Genomic DNA, 24,331 nt, shown 5'->3' on the forward strand with positions numbered 1-24,331 from the left:
TGGGCGTGGTGGTACACGCCTGTAATCCCAGCTACTCAGGAGGCTGAGGCAGGAGAATCGCTTGCACTCAGGAGGCGGAGGTTGCAGTAAGCCGAGATGGCTCCATTCCATTGCACTCCAGCCTGGGAGACAGCGCCAGGCTCTGTTAAAAAAAAAAAAAAGATTGTTGATAAAATAAAAACAGAAATATCTTCGGAGTTGTCAGCATTAGATAGAATGCAGACATACAGTTTTACTCTACCTGGGTTTACCGGTCAAACAGTGTTATATCAGCTAGATGTTTAAGGCTATAAAACTATAAATCCAAACAAAGAATAAAATATACAATAAAAATAAATTGCTTGATGTATATCAAGCACAGCAGTTTTTTTTTAAAAGACAGAAAAGAACCATATATTTAACTTTTTAGCTTTTTTCTTCTGCGATTTTTTTTTTTTTTTAAAAACAGGGTTTAGCTTTGTTACCCAGGCTGGAGTACAATGGTTTGATTATGGCTTATTGCGGCCTCAGCCTCCCAGGCTCGAGCTATCCTTACCACCTCAGCCTCCCAAGTAGCTCAAACTTCAGGAGCATGCCACCATGGCCAGAGAATTTTTGTATAGATGGGGTTTGGCCATGTTGCCTAAGCTGGTCTCGAACTCCTGGACTCATGGGATGGATCTGTCCACTTCGGCGTGCCAAAGTGCTGGGATTACAGGCGTGAGGCACCATGCCTGGCCATTTTGTACACTTACCTGATTTGTCAACAAATTGTGTGTGTGTGTGTGTGTGTTGTATGTTTTGAGACACAGTCTTGCTCTGTCGCTCAGGCTGGAGTGCAGTGGTGCAATCTCAGCTCACTGCAACCTCCACCTCCTAGGTTCAAGCGATTCTCCTGCCTCAGCCTCCTTAGTAGCTGGAATCACAGGCAAGTGCCACTACACCCAGCTAATTTTTGTATTTTTAGTAGAGATGGAGTTTCACCATGTTGGCCAGACTGGTCTCTAACTCCTGACCTCAGGTGATCTGCCCGCCTCGGCCTCCCAAAGTGCTGGGATTACAGGCGGGAGCCACTGTGTCCAGCAGCTGTGGATTTTTATAGATGCCTTTATCAGGTTGAGCAAGCTCTTTTCTATTTCTGAGTGTCGAATATTTTTATTATGAAAGGGTTTGGGATTGTACTAAATGCTTTTTCTGCATCAATAGAGATAATGTGGGTTTTGTTCTTTATAATATAATGTATTACATTAATTACTTTTCATATGTTGAAGTAAACCTGCATTCTTGGGATGTCCACTTTATCATGGTACACGACCAGCCTAGCCAACATGGCAAAACCCCATCTCTACTAAAAATGCAAAAATTAGCTGGGTGTGGTGGCACGTGCCTGTAATCCCAGCTACTCAGGAGGCTGAGGCAGGAGGATGACTTGAACCCAGGAGGCGGAGCTTGCAGTGAGCCGAGATTGTGCCACTGCACTCCAGCCTGGGCAATGAGCGAAACTCCATCTCAAAAACAAAAACAAAACAAAACAAAACAAAATTGCCACTTTTGTCATAAACCAAATATCAAATATTCATTTGTCTCTACTCTGTTCTATTGGTCAGTTTTATTCTTGAACCAAGAATATACTTTCTTAATTACTATAGCTTTCATAAAAAGCTTTGACAACTAATAAGGCAGTTGTCTTCTTCAAATCTTTAAAAAAAATTTTTTTTAAGATATTGGGTCTCACTATGCTGCTCAGACTGATCTCTAACTCCTGGGATCAAGCAATCATTCCAGCTCAGCCTCCCAAGTAGACAGGACTATAGGCACGCACCACTACACCCAGCTTAAATCTTGGCTATAAAAAAGTATCAGCTTGTCAACTCCCACACAAAAAGAAGAAAAGCAAGGAGGAGAGAAACTGTTGACGTTTTTATTAGAATTGCACTGAATCTATTTATCAGTTTGGAGGATAACATATTTTTACAATATTGAGTTTCACATCATGTATGAGATATCTTCCAAATCGTTTGGACCTTCTTTCATAAAATTGTCTCTATAGAGGTTGGGTGTGGTGGCTCACACCTGTGATCCCAACACTTTTGGAGGCTGAGGTGGGTTGATCACCTGAGGTCAGGAGTTCAAGACCAGCCTGACCAACATAGTGAAATCCCATCTCTACTAAAAATACAAAATTAGCCGGGCATGGTGGCACATGCCTGTAATCCCAGCTATTTGGGAGGCTGAGGCGGGGAGAATTGCTTGAACCCGGGAGGCGAGGGTTGTAGTGAGCCAAGATCACACCATTGCACTCCAGCCTGGGTGACAGAGCAAGACTCTGTCTCAAAACACACAACACACACACACACATACACACACACACACACACACACACACAGATTTTCTCTGTAGAGATCTTGCATAACTTTATATTTATTGACAGGTACTTGATTTTTATGCTTTGTAGAAGTAAACCTTTTAAAAATTTCATTTTCTACCCATTTTTTGTTGGTATGTAGAAATAAAATTGATATTTGTATGTTGATTTTTCAGTCAGCTGTATTGATAAACTCTCTTATTACAACCGGGTACAGTGGTTCACGCCTTTAATCCTAGCACTTTGGGAGGCTGAGGTGGGCCGATCACGAGGTCAGGAGATCAAGACCATCATGGCCAGCATGGTGAAACCCTGTCTCTACTAAAAATGCAAAAATTAGCCGGGCACAGTGGTGCGTGCCTGTATTCCCAGCTACTCGAGAGACTGAGGCAGGAGAATTGCTTGAACCCTGGAGGCAGAGGTTGAAGTGAGCCAAGATCACACCATTGTACTCCAGCCTGGGAGACAGAACGAGTCTCGGTCTCAAAAATTAAATAAATAAATAAATAACTTTCTTATTATTCAAATAGTGTAACTTCTGGATTTTCTACATAACAAATAACATAAAAAGAAAGTTTTTTTCTCCCTTTCCACCTTTCTTTTATTCCTTTTCTTGTTTTAGTACATAGCTAAAGACTTGGAGTACAATGCAGAATCGTAATAGAATAGCAGACACCCTTATCCAAAAATCTCAGAAGATTTCTAACTTAGTTTCAGTTTTCCCAGAAGCAGACCCTGAAACAAGGATCTGTGTACAAGGAATTCACTGGGAGGTGAAGGAACACAGTGGTCAGGGAGTGGGGAAGTGAGACAAGGAAGGGGAGGTGGCCAATAGAGGCATGTGTTATCAGGCTTAACTCTGAGCGAAATTCTGCTGGGGGGCCTCTGGGAGCCATGTAAACTACACGCCTCAGAGTTCTCTCACCCCAGATGGGAGGGAGCTGCGGTATTCAGACACAAAGTCTTGCCAGTTATTGGTTAGAGCTGCTCTGGGATGGAGCTTGAATTCCCCAGCACTTCCAACTGCCATGGGAGTGGAAAACTGTAGTCAAGCAGCAAAAGAAAGCCCTTGGGGAAGCCCTCGGGCAAGAAGTGCAGCTGCTGGCGCTGAAAACGGTACTGTGTACACTGAAATGGTAAAAGTGACGGATACAGGTAAGTTGCCAACAATGTCTTCTACAAACCCCTTCAACATTTTACCGCATTAACAAGCAACATTTGCAGTCCCAGTAGGATAATGGCAGCTGCATAAGTCCAACCTTTCTAGATACTCTCCTAAAATCATTTTGTCAATAAAGAGAGAAAGAAGGGGAAGAATACACATAATTGCTGGGCATGGTGGCTCACACCTGTAATACCAGGCCAAGGTGGGGGCATTGGTTGAGTCCAGGAGTTCAAGACCAGCCTGGGCAACATAGTGAGACTGTGTCTCTACTAAAAACTAAAAAAATTAGCCGGGTGTGGGAGTACATGCCTGTAGTCCCAGCTACTCAGGGGGACTGAGGCAGGAGGATCACTTGAGCCTGGGAAGTTGAGGCTGTGGTGAGCCAAGATTGCACCACTGCCCTCCAGCCTGGGCAACAGACCAAGACACTGTCTCAAAACAAACAAACAAACAAACAAACAAACAAAACACACACACAATCCATGCTTACAGCATAATCAGGAGACAGAAAACACCACAAACTATGATGGTAAAGTGTTGCCACCTGGTCACTGTTACTCTGAAGTCCTACTATCACCATTAACACCAGGAAGCTCAGTTCTCTGGTAGCATTCCCTACTGTGAACCCTACTGTGAACTGGCCTACAAAGGACAGCCACTTCTCAGTAACTGTCATACTACAGCATGCAGGGTTTACCACCACCACACTTAGCATTAACAAACAAATAAGAAGCCTGGTACTTAGAAAATGCACAGAATAGACTAAGTTAAGGAAAAGAGGAGAATTGACAAATACAAGAGAAAGAAGGCGGAGGAGGAAAAAAAAAGGAGAAAGAGGTAGAGAAGAAAAAAAGGGGCTGGGTGTGGTGGCTCACGCCTATAATCCCAGCACTTTGGGAGGCTGAGGCGGGCACATCACCTGAGGTCAGGAGTTTGAGACCAGCCTGGCAAACATGATGAAACCCTGCCTCTACTAAAAATAAATAAATAAATAAATAAATTAGCCGGGTGTGGTGGCAGGCGCCTGTAACCCCCACTACTCAGGAGGCTGAGGCAGGAGAATGGCTTGAACCCAGGAAGCAGAGGTTGCAGTGAGCCGAGATAGTGTCACTGCACTCCAGCCTGGGTGACAGAATGAGACTCTGTCTCCAAAAAAAAAGAAGAAGAAAATAAAATTCTAGAAAAGGTAAACTAATCTATAGCGACAGAAAGCAGATCAATGGTTACTTGGACGTCAGGAGTGGAGAGAGAGATTGATTGATTGCAAAGGGGTACAAGAAGATGATGGAAAGGTTTTATATCTTGATTGTGGTGGTGGTTTCCCAGGTGTATATGGTATATCTGTCAAAACTCATAGAATTTTACACTTTAAGTGTATAATTTATTATATTGAAATTTTTTTTTTCAATAATTTTTTTTTTTTTTTTGAGATGGAGTTTCGCTCTTGTTGCCCAGGCTGCAGTGCAGTGGCGTGATCTCGGCTTACCACAACCCCTGCCTCCCCGGTTCAAGTGATTCTCCTGCCTCAGCCTCCCGAGTAGCTGGGATTACAGGCATGTGCCACCATGCCCGGCTAATTTTGTATTTTTAGTAGAGACAGGGTTCCTCTGTGTTTGTATGGCTGGTCTTGAACTCCAGACCTCAAGTGATCCGCCCACCTCGGCCTCCCAAAGTGCTGGGATTACAGGGGTAAGCCACTGCGCCCAGCCTTCATGTGTAACTTTTAACTCTCCGTAAACTTAATTACTGTTGACTGGAAGCTTTACTGATAACATAAACAGTAGATTACCACATACGACATATGTCTATGTATTATACACTGTATTCTTACAATAAAATAAGCTAGAGAGAAGAAAATATTATACCTGTAATCCCAGCACTTTGGATGCTGAGGCAGGAGGAATGCTTAGGACAAGAGTTCAAGACCATCCTGGGAAACGTAGTGAGAACCTGTCTCTACAAAAAATCAAAAAAATAGCTGGATTCAGGAGGCTGAAGTGGGAGGATCGCTTGAGCCTGGGAGGTGAAGGTTGCACTGAGCCAAGATCTTGCTACTGCACTCCAGCCTGGGCAACAGAGCAAGATACTGTCTTTAAAAAAAACAAAAAACAAAAAACAAAACAAAAAAACGGCGGAGAGAGAATATATTTACTATTCATTAAGTGGAAGTGGAAATGGCTCATCATAAAGTCTTCATCTTCATCGTCTTCATGTTGAGTAGGCCAAGGAGAAAGAAAAGAGGGGTTGGTTGGAGCATTAGTGGGAGAAGAGGTGGAGGAGGTAGAATAGGGGGTTGCAGGGGCGGGGGTTCAGAAGAGCCAGGCATACTTGGTATAACTTTTTTTTTTTTTTTTTTCGAGATGAAGTCTTGCTCTGTTGCCCAGGCTGGAGTGCAGTGGTATGATCTCGGCTCACTGCAACTTTCGCCTCCCAGGTTCAAGCGATTCTCCTGCCTCAGCCTCCCGAGTAGCTGGGATTACAGGTGCCCACCACCACAACCAGCTAATTTTTGTATTTTTAGTAGAGATGGGGTTTCACCATGTTAGCCAGGCTGGTCTCGAACTCCTTTCCTCATGATCCGCCCACCTCAGCTTCCCAACCAAACTCTCTCTTAATCTCTTTTGCAACCAAACTCTCTCTTAATCCTTGACATTCGAGCAACCACTGGTCTGCTGTCACTATAGTTCAGTTGGCATTTTCTAGAATTTATCCCATGGGAAAAACTTAGGCAAATGTACAATAATACCTGTATATTTATCACAGTGTTGTTTAGACTTGTCAACTGGAGAAAAAAATTAAATGACCATTATTAACAGACTGAATAATGACCATCTATACAACAAAATACTGTACGCCAATTGTAAGGGTAAATATAGTGCTAAGGTAAAATTTTTTATGTAAGTAATACATGGTACATTCTGTTATACAAAAGGAAACCATTACAAAAAGGGTAAGGCTCTTTTGTCACTCCCAACCCAGAAAATCACTGTAAAAGTTTGATGTGCATTTTTCCAGGCTTTTTCTATGCATGTATACATCTACATGCATATTTATACACATATAAAAATATATATTAATTTTTTTTGAGACAGTCTTGCTCTATTGCCCAGACTGGAGTACAGTGGCACGATCTTGGCTCACTGCAACCTCTGCCTCCCCGGCTCAAGCTATTCTCCTGCCTCAGCCTCTCAAGTAGCTGGGATTACAGACACCCACCACCACGCATGGCTAATTTTTTTGTATTTTTAGTAGAGACAGGTTTTTACCATGTTGGCCAGGCTGATTTTGAACTCCTGATCTCAAGTGATCTGCCCACCTCAGCCTCCCAAAGTGCTAGCATTACAGGCATAAGCCACCGTGCCCGGCCATATAATAATATTTTGAAGGTACATGGGTTTTGCACAAATTCCTTATCCTATGTCCGGTTCTGCAACCTGCCTTTTCTACTCAACAATGTCTTTGTAATCTCTTCATGTTAGTACATACAATATACAATTTACCTTTTTCTCAATAGCTACCTATAACAGACATTTCATAGTGTATTTGGCCTTGACTTTACTGAGAAATCTTTAGATGAATTCTAACTTTTTGCCATTGCTAAATTAAATTTACATGTCTTGATATAGAAATATCTCTATATTATATTAAGTTTTTTAGAAAGCTGAAGTGGAATATTTATATAGACATAAACTTTTATATAGATATCAAAAAGATTGGAAGGACACCAGTTTGTACAATTATTTTAGTGGAAGGAAGGAGATCGGTTTATAAACAGACTTTGACTTTTTCTTCTTTTTCTTTCTTTTTTTTTTTTTTTTCTGAGACAGTTTCACTCTTGTTGCCCAGGTTACAGTGCAATGGCACAATCTTGGCTCACTGCAACCTCCGCCTCCTGGATTCAAGTGATTCTCCTGCCTCAGCCTCCCAAGTAGCTGATATTACAGCATGTGCGACCACGCCTGGCTAATTTTGTATTTTTAGTAGAGATAGGGTTTCTCCATGTTGGTCAGGCTGGTTTGAACAACTGACCTCAGGTGATCCACCCGCCTCAGCCTCCTAAAGTGCTGGGATTACAGGCATGAGCCATCGTTCCTGGCCTTTTTTCTTTGAGACAGAGTCTTGCTCTGTTGCCCAGGCTGGAGTACAGTGGCACCATCTCAGCTGACTGCAACCTACGCCTCTTGGGTTCACGCTATTCTCCTGCCTCAGCCTCCCGAGAAGCTGAGATTACAAGTGTGCGCAACCATGCCTGGCTATTTTTTTTGTATGTTTTCACCATGTTGGCAAGGCTGGTCTTGAACTCTGACCTCAAGCGATCTACCTGCTTTGGCCTCCCAAAGTGCTAGGGATACAGGTGTGAGTCATGGCACCCAGCCAGACTGATTTTTCCAATTTTTTCAGCGATAATCTTTTTTCCTTATAATATGTTCACAATCAAGTAATACCAGGGACTGCTGAGAAGTGGATGATGAAGGGTGATAAGGTATAGACTGTGCCCTTCTCTTTGCAGCTCCTGAGAGGGGTTGGGGAGGGACTGGGGGAGGTGGGAAACAGCTTTGGCTGCCCAGAGCAGCTCTGAAGGGGGCCGATGCTGAACAGGATATCTGAGGGCAGAGCGGGACACCTATTCTGGGGATGGAAGGAGGAAAGACCGTTGAGGCCACTTCCTAGGAGGAGGACTAGGGGTGGGAGAAGTGATCTTCTGCTTAAGGATCCAGCCCACCCTTCACCCACTTCAGGTATGGACTTGAGACAGAGAAGAGATTTAAAATCAGATTTAAAACCATCATCTCCCAGGAGTGTGGCCTCCTCCACCTGCTCCCCAACTGTTCTGGTTCCAAAGGTTCAAGCCAGGTTCAACTCCCACTCCTCTAGTCTCCAAATAAGCATAGCACGGAGAGTCTGAGTGAAAATCCACTTTAATAATCCAGCTTCAGCTCAGCTAAGAACTTCCCCTCTCAGGTGCAAAGGGATGGCAGGGAAGTCTTTCCAAGAGGGCTCAATCCACAAAGAGATTATGGCTCAGAGAAGGGAACAGCTCAAAGAAGCCCTATAATGGGAGGCAACATGGAATTTGAAATTAGCGAGTGACCAGATGGAGATGTCCTACCACCCACCTTACACCAACATTATGTTCCAGCAGGAGAAGCACCGAGGTTTCATCTGTTCTTGACAGCCACCCCAGTCTTCTCAGCCCTGATCCCCTCTTCCCATCCCTTCATTTTCCATTTCTTTGGGTCAGGGCCCCTGAGCCTTGAGAAGAATATGTACCGTTGTTTTATCTCTTTTTTCTCTTTTGTAGAGACATGGTCTTGCCATGTTGCTCAGGCTGGTCTCAAACTCCTGGCCTAAGCAATCATCCCACCTTCCAAAGTGTTGACATTACAGCATGAGCCATTGTGGTTGGCCAGGACCCTTGTTTTCCTACATGGCCCCAGTTAGACAACCAGCCACCACTACTCAGGCCAGTCACTTTGTGATGGCAATGCTGTCCCAGCAACCAGTCCAGGCACTAGAGGGGAAGGAGCCCAGCTGCCATTGAGAGGGTCTGGGGTGGGTTACCTTGAAGAGGGTGAGGGTCTGGAGGACTCCTGTAGTGCAGGCCATCTCCCGGATAGAGTGCATGGCCAGTTGGGGGCTGCCTAAATCTAGCACCCGCAGCCCCAGCCGAGAAGCCAAGATAGGTCCAATGGTGGTTCCACAAGGGGAGTCATTCCGGACCATGAGATCCTAGGGGGAGAAGGAGACTCATGAGCAATATGCAGTGTGTGCTTATCAGAGCCAAGGAGGACGCCATCTTAGAACTGCAGGGTGGGAAGGGGCTTGGGAGACGGTCCATTCGGAGCAAAAATCAAAGCCAATGCTAAATGGCAGACCCCAAAGGACAATATATTCTGAATTGGTCCCATTCTGTCTCCATCACCACCACCCTAGTTCCAATCCATTCTCCACACAGCAGGAAGGGGGATTTTAAAAAGTATCCATCCTTGTCACCCTCTTGCTTAATATCCACACCCAGAGAAAAAGAACACTCAGTGATATTAATGTCTTTAAAAATATTGCTACTGACATTTTGAAATGATTTTCTTTATATTATGGTAAAAGAGTCAATAAGAAAATGAAAATATGATGCTAGATATCAAGGTTTTCAGTGTAAGAGGAAACAGAATTACAAAATCAAATTGGTAATAACTATTTAACTAACCAAGAATAATTTTATGAATAAGAATTACGGCATTAACTCAGGATTTTTATTTAAACATTTTTATTTTATTTTATTTATTTTGAGATGTAGTCTCCCTGCAATGCCCAGGCTGGAGTGCAGTGGCACGACCTCAGCTCACTGCAACCTCTGCCTCCCGGGTTCAAGTGATTCTCCTGCCTCAGCCTCCCGAGCAGCTGGGATTACAGGCACCCACCACCATGCCCAGCTAATTATTGTGTTTTTAGTAGAGATGGGGTTTCACCATATTGGCCAGGCTGTTCTTGAACTCCTGACCTCAACTGATCCATCTATCTCGGCCTCTCAAAGTGCTGGGATTACAGGCCTGAGCTACTGCACCTGGCTTCATGATTTTTAAAATATGTACTTTTTTCTTGCTGTGTCCATGGAAATGTTCCCAAAGTACCATCCCCTCCCCAAAGAACAATGAACACTTGCAGTGCCAGACCATGGTCTCTAATACCATTGCTCATCAAAAGCTACTGAGTCTGGGGGGTGAAATGAACAAGACACGCCTGCAATTTTTGTTGTTCCAAAGAGCAAGGAGACTTCCAAGAGTCAAAGGCCACAGGGGTTATGCTGAAGGGGCTCCCATTGGTCAAAGCCATGACAATTCACACATCAAATATAACAATTATAGTGGACACTGAATAAATGAAATTCCATGATCTATGATAGTCAGAAAGGGAAAAGCAGGCCAGGTGTGCTGGCTCACACCTGTAATCCCAGCACTTTGGGAGGCCAAGGCGGGCAGATCACATGATGCCAGGAGTTCGAGACCAGCCTGGCCAACATGGCGAAACCCTGTCTCTATTAAAAATACAAGAAACAGGCCAGGTGTGGTGGCTCACGCCTATAATCCCAGCATTTTGGGAGGCCGAGGCGGGCGGATCACAAGGTCAGGAGATCAACACCATCTTGGCTAACAGGGTGAAACCCCGTCTCTACTAAAAATACAAAAAAATTAGCCGGGCCTGGTGGTGGGCGCCTGTAATCCCAGCTACTCGGGAGGCTGAGGGCAGGAGAATGGCGTGAACCCAGCAGGCGGAGCTTGAAGTGAGCCGAGATCACGCCACTGCACTTCAGCCTGGGCGACAGAGCAAGATTACAACTCAAAGGAAAAAGAAAAAAAAAAAAAACAAAAAAAAAACAAGAAACAGCCAGGCATGGCAGCTCACGCCTGTAATCCTAGCACTTTGGGAGGCCCAGACGGGTGGATCACGAGGTCAGGAGATCAAGACCATCCTGGCTAACACGGTGAAACCCCATCTCCACTAAAAATATAAAAAAATTAGCCGGGCGTGGTGGTGGGCGCCTGTAGTCCCAGCTACTCGGGAGGCTGAGGGCAGGAGAATGGCGTGAACCCAGGAGGCGGAGCTTGAAGCGAGCCAAGATCACGCCACTGCACTTCAGCCTGGGCGACAGAGCAAGATTCCAACTCAAAGAAAAAAGGAAAAAAAAAAAAAATACAAGAAACAGCCAGGCATGGTGGTGCACGCCTATAATCCCAGCTACTTGGGTGGCTAGGCATGAGAATCTCTTGAACCTGGGGGGAGGAGGTTGCAGTGAGCAGAGCCTGGGCGACAGAGCGAGACCCTGTCTTAAAAAAAAAAAAAAAAAGGAAAAAGGAAAAGGAAAAATCCTTCTTTGTCACTATTTGAGATGACATTTCACCTTGAAAAGTGGATAACGGAAAGAATTAGCATTTATCCTGCTTTCCAATAGGAATGATATTCCATGATAACCAAAGAACCGTAGTTGATTGGAGGGAAGAAGTTCCACTTCACAGAAGAATGGAAGACTGAAAGAATTCAGGGGAAGCGGGCATTTTTGGGTAAATTCTAATGAAATTACTGATTTAGGCAAGGATTACTGTGTTAAAACCATTAGGTGTCTGGTTAATAGGGAACTCATCACTTATATGGGTCACTGTCAGGTCAATAGTGGGAAAACCACCATATAATGAAGGGATAAGAGGCCATTACTGGTCCAGTGGTCAATCTTTGAAAGGCTAAGGATGGCCCACCCAGATATCATGTGTGTGATGCCATATGAATACACCAGCCATGTCTTCTAGCCAAAAATGTTTAACTTGAGGCTGGGCACAGTGGCTTACGCCTGTAATCCCAGCACTTTCGGAGGCTGAGGTGGATGGATCACTTGAGGTCAGGAGTTCAAGACCAGTCTGGCCAACATGGTGAAACCCTGTCTCTACTAAAAATACAAAAATTAGCTGGGCATCATGGTGCACACGTGTAATCCCAGCTACTTTGGAGGCTGAGACAGAAGGATCGCTTGAACTGGGGAGGCGGAGGTTGCAATGAGCCGAGATCACGCCATTAGACTCCAGCCTGGGCAACAGAGTGAGACTCTCACTCTGTCAAAAAAAAAAAAAAAAAAAAAGTTTAACTTGAATGCATCAAGTCTTTAGAAATTCCAGTTGATAGGAAATACAGGGCTTACAGACAAGCGAAAGACACCATGGGGCAGCAAGGAGACATATCCAGAAGTTTCTTAAATAAGACAATGTAAAAAGGGGTGGGAGGAACTGTGCTACGTTAGAAGACATTTAAGCAACATATTAGCCAAATATAACGCATGGTCCTGAGTTGGATACTAGGGTGGGTCAAATAACTGTAAAAAAATATTTTGAGGATAACTGGGGAAAATGGAAAGTTATCTGTGTATTAGATGAGGTACAAGTTTACTGAAACAACAATTTCCTGAAATGGGATTGAGACTGGTAGATCATGCCTGTAATCCCAGCACTTTGGGAGGCCAAGATGGGAGGATTGCTTGAAGCCAGGAGTTCAAGACCAGCCTGGGCAACATAGCAAGAACCCCATTTTAACTAAAAATAGAAAATTAGCCAGCATGGTGGCATGCATCTGTAGTACCAGCTACTTGGGAGGTTGAGGCAGGAAGATCTCCTGAGCTCAGGAGTTTGAGGGTGCAGTGAGCTATGATCATGCCACTGCACTCCATCCTGGGAGACAAAGCAAGACCCTGTTTCTAATTTTAAAAAAACAATTAAAAAAAAACTGAAATAGAAAGGTGAAGATGACTAAGTGAAAAGAGGCAACAAAAATATATCCAATATAATATCATTTTTAAAAAGTGTATATGAAGTTCATGCATAGAAAAAAATCTGGAAGACTACACCAAATTTCTGCAGATTAGTGTTTTACTTTCTCATCTCTATCTGTATTTTCTAATTTTCTAAAATACATGTGTCCTACTTCTGCCGTAAGTTATTAAAGAAAAATCTCCCAACGTCTTCTCACTGCCTTAGAATAAAATGGAAATGCCCTTCCATGGCCTAGGTATTCCTGCATGATCACTGAGCTGGGCCTCTTCCCTGACCCCCTCCTGCTCTCATCCTGGCTCTACCATCCTGCCTTTCTCTCCTCCTAATAGAGAGCTCATTCCTGGTCCCCTTGGGGCCTTTCTACTTGTGCCCTCTGGCTGGGACCCTCCCATAGCTGCTTGTTTCTCAGTGGTTAGGTCTCAGCTCCAATATCACATCCTCAGAGAAGGCTTTCTGGGGGCAGAACAATTCAGCTTTCCGAAAGGAAGAGCTAGCACTGTACAGCAGAAAGAGCCCTGGGCTGGGAGTCAGGATGCCGCGGTTCTACGCCTGACTATGCCAGAACTTGCCTGCTATGATTGTCACTGGACCACCCATGCCCGAGTCCCTGATATAGACAGGTAGATAGATATAGAAATAGACAGTCATGCACTACATAGTGACATTTCAGTCAAGGATAGACTACATGACAGTGGTCTCTAAGATTATAATGGAGCTGAAAAATTCCTGTCGCCTAGTGACATCACAGCTGTTGCAATGTTGTAGCACAATGCATGACTCATTTGTTTGTGATGACGCCGGTGTAAATAAATCTACCGTGCTGCCAGTCATATAAAAGCATAACACATGCAATTATGTACAGCATGCAATACCTAAGAATGATAATAAATGACTACGTTATGGTTTATGTGTTTACTATATTATGCTTTTTATTGTTATTTATTTATTTTGAGACAGCGTTTCACTCGTTGCCCAGGCTGGAGTGCAATAGCACCATCTTGGCTCCCTGCAACCTCTGCCTCCCAGGTTCAAGTGATTCTCCTGTCTCAGCCTCCTGAGAAGCTGGGATTACAGGCGTGCACCACCGCACCCAGCTAATTTTTGTATTTTCAGTAGAGATGGGGTTTCACCATGTTGGCCAGCTGGTTTTGAACTCCTGACTTCAAGTGATCCGCCCGCCTCGGCCTCCCAAAGTGCTGGGATTACAGGCGTAAGCCACAATGCCCGGTCTATTGTTATTTTAGAATGTACTCCTACTTATTGGGGGGGAAAAAAAAAAGTTAACTGTAAAACAGCCTCAGGCAGGTTCTTTAGGAGCTGTGCCAGAAGGAGCTTTGCCAGAAGAAGGCATTGTTATCATAGCAGATAGCAGCTCCCTGAATGTCAATATCCCTGAAGACCTTCCAGTGGGACAAGATGTTGAGGTGGAAGACAGGGACATTGATAATCCTGATCCTGTATAGGCCTAGGCTAATGTGTATGTTTCTGTCTTGGTTTTTAACCAAAAAGTTTAAAAATTTTAAAAATAACTAAAACTTTTAAAAATAGAAAAAAGCTTATAGAATAAGGATACAAAAAAGAAATTATTTTGAATAGCTGTACTATGTGCTTGCGTTTTAAGCCAAGTGTTATTACAAAGGAGTCAAAAATTTAAAAAATGGAAGTTTATAAAGTAAAAAAGTTGGCCAGGCGCAGTAGCTCACGCCTGTACTCTCAACACTTTGGGAGGCCGAGGCAGGCAGATCACAAGGTCAGGAGTTCGAGACCAGCCCAATCAACAGGGTGAAACCCCATCTCTACTAAAAATACAAAAATTAGCTGGGCGTGGTGGTGGGTGCCTGTAATCCCAGCTACTCCGGAGGCTGAGGCAGGAGAATCGCTCGAACCAGGGAGATGGAGGTTGCAGTGAGCTGAGATCGCGCCACTGCACTCCAGCCTGGGTGACAAAGCGAGACTCCATTTCAAAAATAAATAAATAAACAAATAAATTACAGTAAGCTAATTTATTATTGAAGAAATACAATTTTCAAAATAAATGTAGTGAAGCCTAAGTGTCCAGCATTGATAAAATCTGCACTAGTGTACAGTACTGTCCTAGGCCTTCACATTCACTCACCATTCAGGGCAACTTCGAGTGCTGTAAGCTCCATTCATAAGTGTCCTATACAGGTGGACCATTTTTAATCTTTTATAACATATGCTTGCTGTACCTTTTCTTTTTCTTTCTCTCTTTTTTTTTTTTTTTTGTTTTGTTTTTTGGAGACAGGGTCTCACTCTGTCACCCAGGCTGGAGTGCAATGGCAAGATCTCAGCTCACTGCAACCTCCACCTCCCGGGCTCAAGAGATCCTTCCCAAGTAGGGAAGGCCTCCCAAGTAGCTGGGACTATAGGCATGCACCACCACGCCTGGCTAATTTTTGTATTTTTTGGTAGGATGGGGTTTCACCATGTTGGTCAGGCTGGTTTTGTACTCCTGACCTCAAGTGATCTGCCTGTCTTAGCCTCCCAAAGTGCTGGGATTACAGGTGTGAGCCAACGTGCCTGGCCTCCTGTACCTTTTCTATGTTTAGGTATACTTACCATTTTGTTACAATTACCTACAGTTTTTAGCACAGTAAGAAGCCGTACAGGTTTGCAGCCTAGGAGCAATGGGCTACACTACACAGCCTAGGTGCACAGCAGGCTGTCCGTCTAGGTTTGTGTACATACACTCCATGATGCTCACACAACAACAAAATTGCCTAATGATGCCATTTCCCAGAACGTATCCCTATTGTTAAGCAATGCATGACAGTATATGTGTGTATATATGCGTATATACAATACTGTGTTACATACATATATGTATACAACATATATATGTACACAAACACACACAAACACACTGAGGAGAAAGGACTAGATGGCTGATTTCTCGGGCAAGAGAGAAAATGAGTAGCTGGGGTTCCATACTCCCCAGCCCTGCACTTTCCCTGTGGAAGCTCCTAGGGTGTGTACGAGACACAGGAAAGTGGGGGTGCTGCAGGGAAAGACAGGCCTACCATGGGCCAGGAGCACACTGTACCTTCAGTCTTCATAGAAATCCAGCAAAGTAGGCATCACTATCACTATTCTACAGATGTGGAAACTGAGACTTAGAAAGGCTAGGAGACTAGTCCAAGGTCACACAGCTAGCACCGCAGCAGAGCCAGCATGGAATCCAGCTATATTCAAAATCCCTACTTTTCTCACTCTACTGGGATCCCCTCCACTGAAGGCCATCTACCAGGTTCCCTGTTCATGGGGGGCCCATCTGTTTGTGTCCCCACCAAGCTCCCTCCATCACACCTTGCCAGGCAGGGCCCGCCCGCACCTGCAGGGGGACCTTGACTTTGTTGGCCACCTCTCGGATCAGGGCCTCTGACACTGCGTTTGAGGCATAGCGTTGCTTGCTGTTCACCTTGATCACGGGGCCCTGGGGAGAGTCAAGGGTGAGGCAGAGGTAATGACAGGCCCAAAGGGAATGAGTGGGGGCCCAGAACAGCCAGGCCTCCAAGTCCCCAGGGAGAAATGGCACATCTCACCTTGTGGAATAAGGGCCGGTGGTTCTCCTCATGCTTGTCCCTGTAAGAGACAGGTAAGGGCCAGGCATAGCAAACAGGAGGAGGCCTGTCAACACTCATCACCCTCCCATGGCAGACATCACTAATAGATCACCACTCTTTCCCGCCCAGCCCAGTGGGACTTTAGAGTCATTCCATACACAGGGTTCCGGGCAGCCTCTAGTAATAGATGGAAACAAGTTTGTAGACAAAGGCTATTCCACACACCTGGGTTAGGCATTGCATGACTTTGATCGAGTTGGTCTCGGAGTAGTGAAAAGGAAGTGCCCCTGAACCTCCCAGCAGAATGAAGAAGGGAGAAAGGAAGAGGCTGGGGCCAGGGCAGAGCCTTGAGGCAGGCTACGCTTGGGTCCCCAGTTATGTGAAGACTGTGACTGGCACTAGAGACTCACAGGTAGTTGGGATGCACAGCATGGGCCATGTCTGCGCTGATCATGAAGGACTTGGGTATGGCTTCCTCAAAGGCCGTCGGGTGCTGGCACGAGGCTGAGATCCGCCGCAGCACCAGCTCTGTCAGCAGTGACTGTGCTCCCTGTGCACTCTCAGACCCCACCTGGCGACAGCAGAGTCCTGACTCTGGGAATCGGGGCTCAGGGGCCTGATCTTGGAAGCCAGTGAGAGGGGTCTACTGCCCAACTAGCCCAAAACCCCACTGAGTCACTGGGTGTTCTTAGCAACACCCCTAACCTGGGGTCATCACTGAACACTGGACAGTGGGCTGAGGCCAAACTAACTCGCAGTCTTAACAGTACTGATGGGTTTCCTGCACTACTCCCCTTCCTCCTCCAGTGACCCTCACATCACAGGATGACAGGGTCATCCTGTGACCCTCAGCAGAGGTGCCCCACCACACTGGTTAATTTTCTTTTATGCATATGACAGAGACTGCTAACTGTCCATGATATCTTTTATAACAGAACACCCAAGTTGTAGCTGAGCACTTAACTACCTAGCTAGAGATGACATTCCCAGGCTCCCCTGCAGCTAAGTTCTGTGGAATGTGAGCAGGGATGAATGTCATTTCTGGATCACGCCCTTAAAGCCAGGGGGTGTCTACTGCCCCTTTTCTATTTTTAGTAGAGACGGGGTTTCACCGTGTTAGCCAGATGGTCTCGATCTCCTGACCTCGTGATCCGCCTGTCTCAGTCTCCCAAAATGCTAGGATTACAGGCGTGAGCCGCGCCCAGCATACTTTTCTTTTTTTTCTTTTTTTTGGCCAAATTCAAATTGCCCTTCCTACTAACTCAGTGCAGACATGATGGCCAGAGCTGGAACGGCCACCCTGAATCCTGAAATGGAAGTCATGTGTTCAGGATGGCAGGGACCCCTCCTAAACTGTTAACTGACCTGGGTTGTTACATGAGAGAGCACTATCTGTTCCAGCTCTCTTATGCAGCTGAGACTGCAGCCTCACACACACAGGCATCATGAGGACCTACTCTGTGCTGAGCCCTGGGGCTACGAGGAGGGACTGGGTAGAGTCCCTGTCCTAAAGGAAGAAGTTCACCATGTGGCACAAAGAGAGATACAGGAAAGATGGTCACCCTCGATTAAGCAGATGTATGTTGAGTCAGAGGAGACACCAAGTGCTAAGGAGGCCCAGGCGGCATCTCCCCTGTCTTTGGGGCCCCCAGAAGAGCCCTGGCTCATGGTGGATGCCTGGCACAACAAGTTGGCTGTGGAAGACTCTGCAGAGGGGACCCTCCCCAGAACCCTCCACGTACCTCTTCGTTGTCATACAGTGTGATCATGCGCACATGAGGCTCCGTGGCCAGGGAGCCAGGGCCTGCACAGGAATCTATCAAGGCCTGGATCAGGGAAGGAAATGAGAGCATCATCTCCAACTTCCTTCTGCTGGAACTCAGCCCACCAGCACTTTGGGTGTGCACGTTCCCCTGTCCACCAGCACCTTGGGTGTACACGTTCCCCTGTCTGCCTTCCGTGGCCATGGCTTTTATCAATTAGGGCACTGCCTGGCAGAGGGTGTGGTGGGGACCTTTCTTTTTTTTCTTTTTTTTTGTCGAGACAGAGTCTCGCTCTGTCGCCCAGGCTGGAGTGCGATGGTGCGATCTTGGCTCACTGCAAGCCCCGCCTCCAGGGTTCACGCCATTCTCCTGCCTCAGCCTCCCGAGTAGCTGGGACTATATGCGCCCGCCACCACACCAGGCTAATTTTGTTTTTGTGTTTTTAGTAGAGATGGGGTTTCACCGTGTTAGCCACGATGGTGTCGATCTCCTGACCTCGTGATCCGTCCGTCTCGGCCTCCCAAAGTGCTGGGATTACAGGCGTGAGCCACCATACCCAGCCTTCTTTTCTTTCCTTTTCCTTTTTTTTTTTTTTGCCAAATCAATAGCTACATAGGTAGAAACCTTTAGGGTGTGGTAGGGACCGACTTCCTTCCTTCCTTCCTTCCTTCCTTCCTTCCTTCCTTCCTTCCTTCCTTCCTTCTTCCTTCCTTCCTTCCCTCCCTCCCCCCTCACTCCTTCCTTTTCTTCCTTTTGTTGCCAAATCAATAGCTAGGTAGAAACCTTTTCAACTGGGACAGGAGGCACCATCCTTTGGGTGTTCTCTACCTTCCCATGCAAAAGCCAGTAGGAAGATGTGGAGGAAGAAGAGAGGAAGAGCTGAGAGTCCTGGAAAGTCAAAAGGCTACACAGATCACATAAACTGATTGGCCTCAGGGAAAAGACTAACGTTCAAAGAGGTGACAGACTCCATCAAGGTGACATGACTGGCTGGCTGCCTGCAGAAGTGGATGCAGGTCCCAGGTCCGGCTCTGGTCTCAATTACAGCTCAAAGCCTATCTCCAGCCACAGGATTACAGGGAAGGAAAGGCAGAAAAAGGCAGAGGGAGATCAAGGGCAAGAGCAGAGAAAGAAAGGGAATTGACTAGGGTGGAGAGAAGGTGGCGAATAGCAAGGTGACTAGGAAGACAGGCTACCTGACTGAGATCCCAAGAAACAGGGAGAAGGCTGGGGCTTAAGCCTGAGGGGTGGAGTAGGAAGCAGAAGGAGGTGGATGATACTGCCTTGTGGGATGATAAGGCCTTTCCCTGAGGCAGAGGTTAACTTCAGGAGAAGCAGCAGGAGCAAGGCTAGGATAAGACACCATGGTGCTCTAATCAACTTGTCAGCCTTCCTCTTGCCTCAACCCCCTGACAGTGCAAGGACAGAGTCCAAAGGTAGTGATGCTGAGGCTGCAGCATTTAGGGCCCCCTCCTGGTCCATCCAGCACCAGCAGACTGAGCAGGTAGACAATGGCCCTCTCTCACAACCTGCTGGGGCTTTAGGCAGCTCTTCCGACCCCAAACATGCCATCTCTGCTGGTGGTATGTACTGCCTAGGGTGCCCCAGCTCCTCACCTGCAGGGCACAGAAGCAACTGTGCAGATTGTCCAGCCGAGGAGCAAAGATGAACTCATCATAGGCACCACCCAAGACCTAGAGAGATAAGACAGTCAGCCTGACCTTCAACCCTCCACCCTCACTCACCTTTCTTTTGCTCCCAAGGGCCTCCTTGGTTTCTTGCGCAACCTCTCCCTGACCCCAGGCTTAGTGCACTATTTTCTTTTTTCTTTTTTTTGAGATGAAGGTTCGCTCTTGTTGCCCAGTCTGAAGTGCAATGGCTTGATCTCAGCTCACTGCAACTTCTGCCTCCCGGGTTCCAAGGATTCTCGTGCCTCAGCCCCCTGAGTAGCTGGGATTACAGGCACGCACCACCGGCCCAGCTAATTTTTGTATTTTTATTACAGACGGGGTTTCACCATGTTGGTCAGGCTAGTCTTGAACTCCTGACCTTATGTGATTCCCCCCGCCTCGGCCTCCCAAAGTGTTGGGATTCCTTGCTGGGCAGGACTGAGCAGAGACTGGAGAAGGGGGCTGGGCTGGCGCTGAGGAACAGAAAGGTGGAGGCCAATAGCTCTTGACCTCTTCCTGTGGGTCAAGAAGAGGAAGGGCTGAATTGTTACCAAAAAGCCCAAAGAAGTAAACAGAGGAAACCAGTCAAAAAACAGAAACAGAAACTCAGTACATGTTCAAGCAGGACAGAGCATCCAAAGATTTAGCAATCTCTGACCATCAGCAACAGTGAGACAGAGAACAGATGGCCACATCCAGACCTCTTTCCCTAAGCAGTTCAGTGTCAGTGTGGGTCAAAGCAGACAGGGCCCACCTATAGAAGAAACTCCTGTGGAATCTGTAAAAAGGGCCAATTCCAAGACAGTCCTAGCAGGCAGGTCTGGGGTGGGGAACTTGTCTTTTTGAGAATCACCACCTAGAAACAGTGGGGGATGTGTCTACTGGGAAGAATGGGGATGAGAGTCACTGAGGGCTTGGTGGAGGTGAGGGGTGCTTCAGCAGGACTGGCTCCGGGTGGCTGGGATCCTGGAGGCCCTCCACCCACAGGTTCCTACAGCCAGTCCTCACCGCAGGCTGGGTGTCTGCAAGGCAGAGCTCCATCTCCACTATGTCCTTGGGGCTCAGCCCCAGATGGGCACAGAGCAGAGACATGAGGACCGAATGGTGCCGCTCATCCTGCAGAGCAGAAAGACGCTGGGAAGAGTCCATTCCTCCTCTCCTCCCCTCTTCTCAGGGGACTCTGCCGCCCTCCCCATGATCAGGGGACTCTTACCGCAGCACTGAGAGGCCCTGGCTCAGGAGTCCCCTTCTCCAGCTCCTCCTGGATGGCTGTGGCAAGAATGGGGACTCTGTGGGGAGACGTGGGTTGGGGGGGGATTGTGAGGAGGGCACAGCAGAGTGGGGCATCTGGTAAGTTCAGGTGCCTCCTGATGGGCAACTGCCCCTGCCCTTCAATTCCCAGCCCACTCCCCAAATGGCAAGGCTGTGAGGACCCCTAGAAATTAACTGGGTCCCAAGAGTAAAATGTGACTGTGGCTACCATTAGGTAATAATCACCTGATATCATTCTCCACCCCTCCCAGCCACCGCAGCCCCACCCCAGTCTCACAGGTGCATCTCTGTGTTAGGCCCAAAGTTCTCGTTGATGTTTTGCTGCAGATGGATGGCCAGGTGTGGGATGCGAAGAATGGGCCGCTCCACATGCACCAGCCGCTGCTCCAGTCGACCTGAGGTAGGGCACTGTGGCCAGCCAGACCAAGTCAGCCCAGGGTGCCTCCTACCCCAGTGGTCAGTCTTCACTCAGACTAAGCAGGACGGTTCTCTGACCAGACTGCCTCCACCCCTCTTCCCCACGGGTACCCTGAGGAGTGTGGCAGTCAGTCTTCCGAGGAGGCTCTGCCATTCCCAACCTCAGTTCCCACCTTGACAATGACGCGTCCAGCCAGAGTCAGGTCACGGTCAAACCAGGTGCTCCAGATCCCGCCACCATAGGTCTCCACACCGACTTGCTGGAAGCCCACCTGGCTGCGGCGAGACCGACGTTTCACCTGAGTGTAAAGATGGGGAAGAAATCAGAGAAGGCTTCATGACGAGATGTGGAGATGAGACTTCAGCTACACAGACAGCGGATATTAGTGTCACATGAAAGACTCAAAGTGTAGAGGAAGAGGCCAAAAAGTTTACCTTCTCTCTTACTCCAGGGGATAGAGGCTCCAGTTTGTACCTCCTGGTTCTCTTTTGCCCTGTACTCCCCCTGACATCTCCTCCCACCCCAACACGGTCCCATTTCCTTACCCGGAGGCAGGGGCTGTCCGTGTGGGCCCCAATGAGGCTGAAGCCATTGCCAGGAACATACTGGCCCCCTACAGCAAAAGCTATGATGGTGGAGGAGTTCCTAGTCATGAAGTACTGAGGAGAAGGGGAGGAAAGACAGGGGTGTGAGATGCATTAGCCATCTGGCACACAGGGCTTTGAGACCCAGCCTAGGGACCTGCCTTTCCATCCCCACCCCACCCCCAGTACCTTGCTCTCGGGCTTAATATTCCATTTCTCAGTCTCCTTGAGTTCACTGAAGCCAGCCTGGAGAAGGCGGTTGCGGCATTCAGCCACAGCTGTGGGAAAAGCACCCTCTCACAGCGATGGAAGCTGGTGAGGGACACATCAGCTTCCACCCTTCTCCCTTGCCCTGGCCACCACTTACCGTGGAAAGGAGAGGGACTCCGGTTCACGAACTTGAGGAGTTCCTTGGCCGCAGTCTGCACCGCCTCTTGGCGGGCCTTACCGTTCATGGCCACCTAGGGGAGGGGGCGCTCAGACTTTTACGAGGTCTGGGACCCCTGACCTTTCACCCAGGTTCCGAGGATTCTCCCATCCTCACCCCCAGAAGTGACCACTCCAAGGCACAAACCTCTGCTTACGCCCGTCCCCACCGACAGACCCAAACCCAGGGCTGAAACTCTCCGTTGAAAGCTTCAGCCCGCCGGCCCAGGATCACGACCCGGGCCCGCCCCTTAATCCGAACTTTAGCCCGACTCCCTAAGTCCCACCCCCATGTTCCTGCCCAGCTAGGAAATCCTGTTCTGCTCCCAAACTCCGGGATCCCAAGCGGGCCCTATACTCTGAGGCGGCCTGCATCACGTGCGCGTCCCCGGCCCGGAGCCAAAGCCCTGTACTCCAAGGAACACCCTGACTCCTCCCCATCCACCTAGTCTCTCACAGGACTCCCCCTTCCAGTCCCAGGAACGTCGTCAGGTCACCCTCCGCGAGGCTTTCGGTTTCGCCTTGGGTCGGGCTGCCCCACTGCAGCACCGCGCTAAGCTTGGGCCCGGGAGGGCGCCGGACCCGGTTTGGGATCGAAATTCAAGCGGGGCCGTCGGGAGCCACCTACTTGCATGGCTCCGCGCGTCCGGCCGTGTCCGCTCATCCGGCCTCCGGGCTCGGCCCGCCCCCACCGCGCCGCCTGCCCCGCCCCTCACCAGCCCTGCCAAGTCCTCTGCTTGCCCCTTCAGGCCAAGCCGCACGCGCAGGCCGTCATCAGGCTTCCCCTGCCGCCCCGCCCCGCCCCTCGGCGGGCTTACCCTATGCGCTCCGCCCCTAACTGGGCCCCCACCACCCGCCTTGCACCCGCCCTTGCTCCGCCCTTGCTCCGCCCTTGCTCCGCCCCTAGCTTGGCCGCCCCGTCCGCCCCGCCCCTCGCCAGGCAGCACGGCCCGCCGTGCCCCTAGTCAAGCTTCCTCGTCCGCCCCGCCTCTCGCCAGGCTGCACCGCCCTCCCCGCTTTGCCCCGCCCCTCACCGGGTTTCCCCGGTCCGCTCCGGCCCTCGCTGTACCGGAGCTCTGCCCCCTGCCCCCGCCCTTGCTCCGCCCCTAGTCTGGCCGCACACCCCGTCCCGCCCTTCGTCAGGCCTCCCTGCGCTTCCCACCCCTAGTCAGGCAGTGGCCCCCACTCCGCCCCGCTCCTCCCCAGGCTGTGCCACACGCCCCGCCCCTAGCCACGCTTCTTCGTCCGCCCCACCCCCTCGCTGTACCGTCCGCCCCGCTTCCGCCCCATCCTTCTCCAGGCCGCGCCTCCGCCTTCGCCCCGCCCCCGTCTCCGCCCCTGCGGGGGCAGCCCGCCCCGCACCCCCCTAGCCCCCGCCGCGCGACCCGCAGCCGCCGCCAGGGCCCTCTGCCGCCGCGGAGGTGCTAGAACAGCCGCGGACGGCCCCCCTACCCGTGCCTGGTGCAGCGAGGCCAATAAAAAACTCGCCCCTTCCAGCTCACCGGGTCCAACGGGTACGGTACAAAGTGCTGTCTCTCGCCACAGCCGCCCTTGTGACAATGAAAGCAATAAGGCTAATGTCCATGGGGAGCTCACGGTGAGCTTTAGCTTTATGATAAAGCTTGGCTTGTTACCTTGTTTAATCTTTACAACTGGCCCATCAACTATGTACTCTTACTGTCCCCAGTTTATGCATGAATAAGGAAAGCTGAGATACGGAGACAAGTGATCCGTCGACTAATAAACGGCACAGGTGGGGTTTGAGCTCCATCAATTTGATTGCAGAGGCTTTGA

At 48.5% G+C, this 24,331-nt stretch overlaps 1 protein-coding gene across 9 annotated transcripts; it reads right to left on the reverse strand.

Moving 5' to 3' along the window:
* Positions 1 to 23,320, reverse strand: DNPEP (aspartyl aminopeptidase). 9 transcript variants are annotated; one of them, XM_073020092.1, is made up of 15 exons: positions 23,166 to 23,273; positions 22,479 to 22,572; positions 22,301 to 22,389; positions 22,073 to 22,186; positions 21,700 to 21,825; positions 21,387 to 21,517; positions 21,051 to 21,126; positions 20,846 to 20,953; positions 19,784 to 19,861; positions 18,147 to 18,230; positions 16,815 to 16,975; positions 16,384 to 16,423; positions 16,173 to 16,274; positions 9,072 to 9,239; positions 1 to 142 (listed from the first exon to the last, which is right to left on the reverse strand). In XM_073020092.1, exons 1-15 carry the CDS (start codon positions 23,199 to 23,201, stop codon positions 68 to 70), a joined length of 1,482 nt encoding a protein of 493 aa, XP_072876193.1. In that variant the 5' UTR covers positions 23,202 to 23,273; the 3' UTR covers positions 1 to 67. The 9 variants fall into 9 exon arrangements, with proteins under 9 accessions (XP_072876193.1, XP_072876194.1, XP_072876195.1 ...); XM_073020093.1 differs by having other exon boundaries at positions 22,995 to 23,184; XM_073020094.1 differs by lacking the exon at positions 23,166 to 23,273 and adding an exon at positions 22,686 to 22,793.
* Positions 23,321 to 24,331: the final 1,011 nt, after the last annotated feature.

The sequence above is a fragment of the Chlorocebus sabaeus genome, chromosome 10, assembly GCF_047675955.1.
Source record: "Chlorocebus sabaeus isolate Y175 chromosome 10, mChlSab1.0.hap1, whole genome shotgun sequence".
Lineage (NCBI taxonomy): Eukaryota > Metazoa > Chordata > Mammalia > Primates > Cercopithecidae > Chlorocebus > Chlorocebus sabaeus.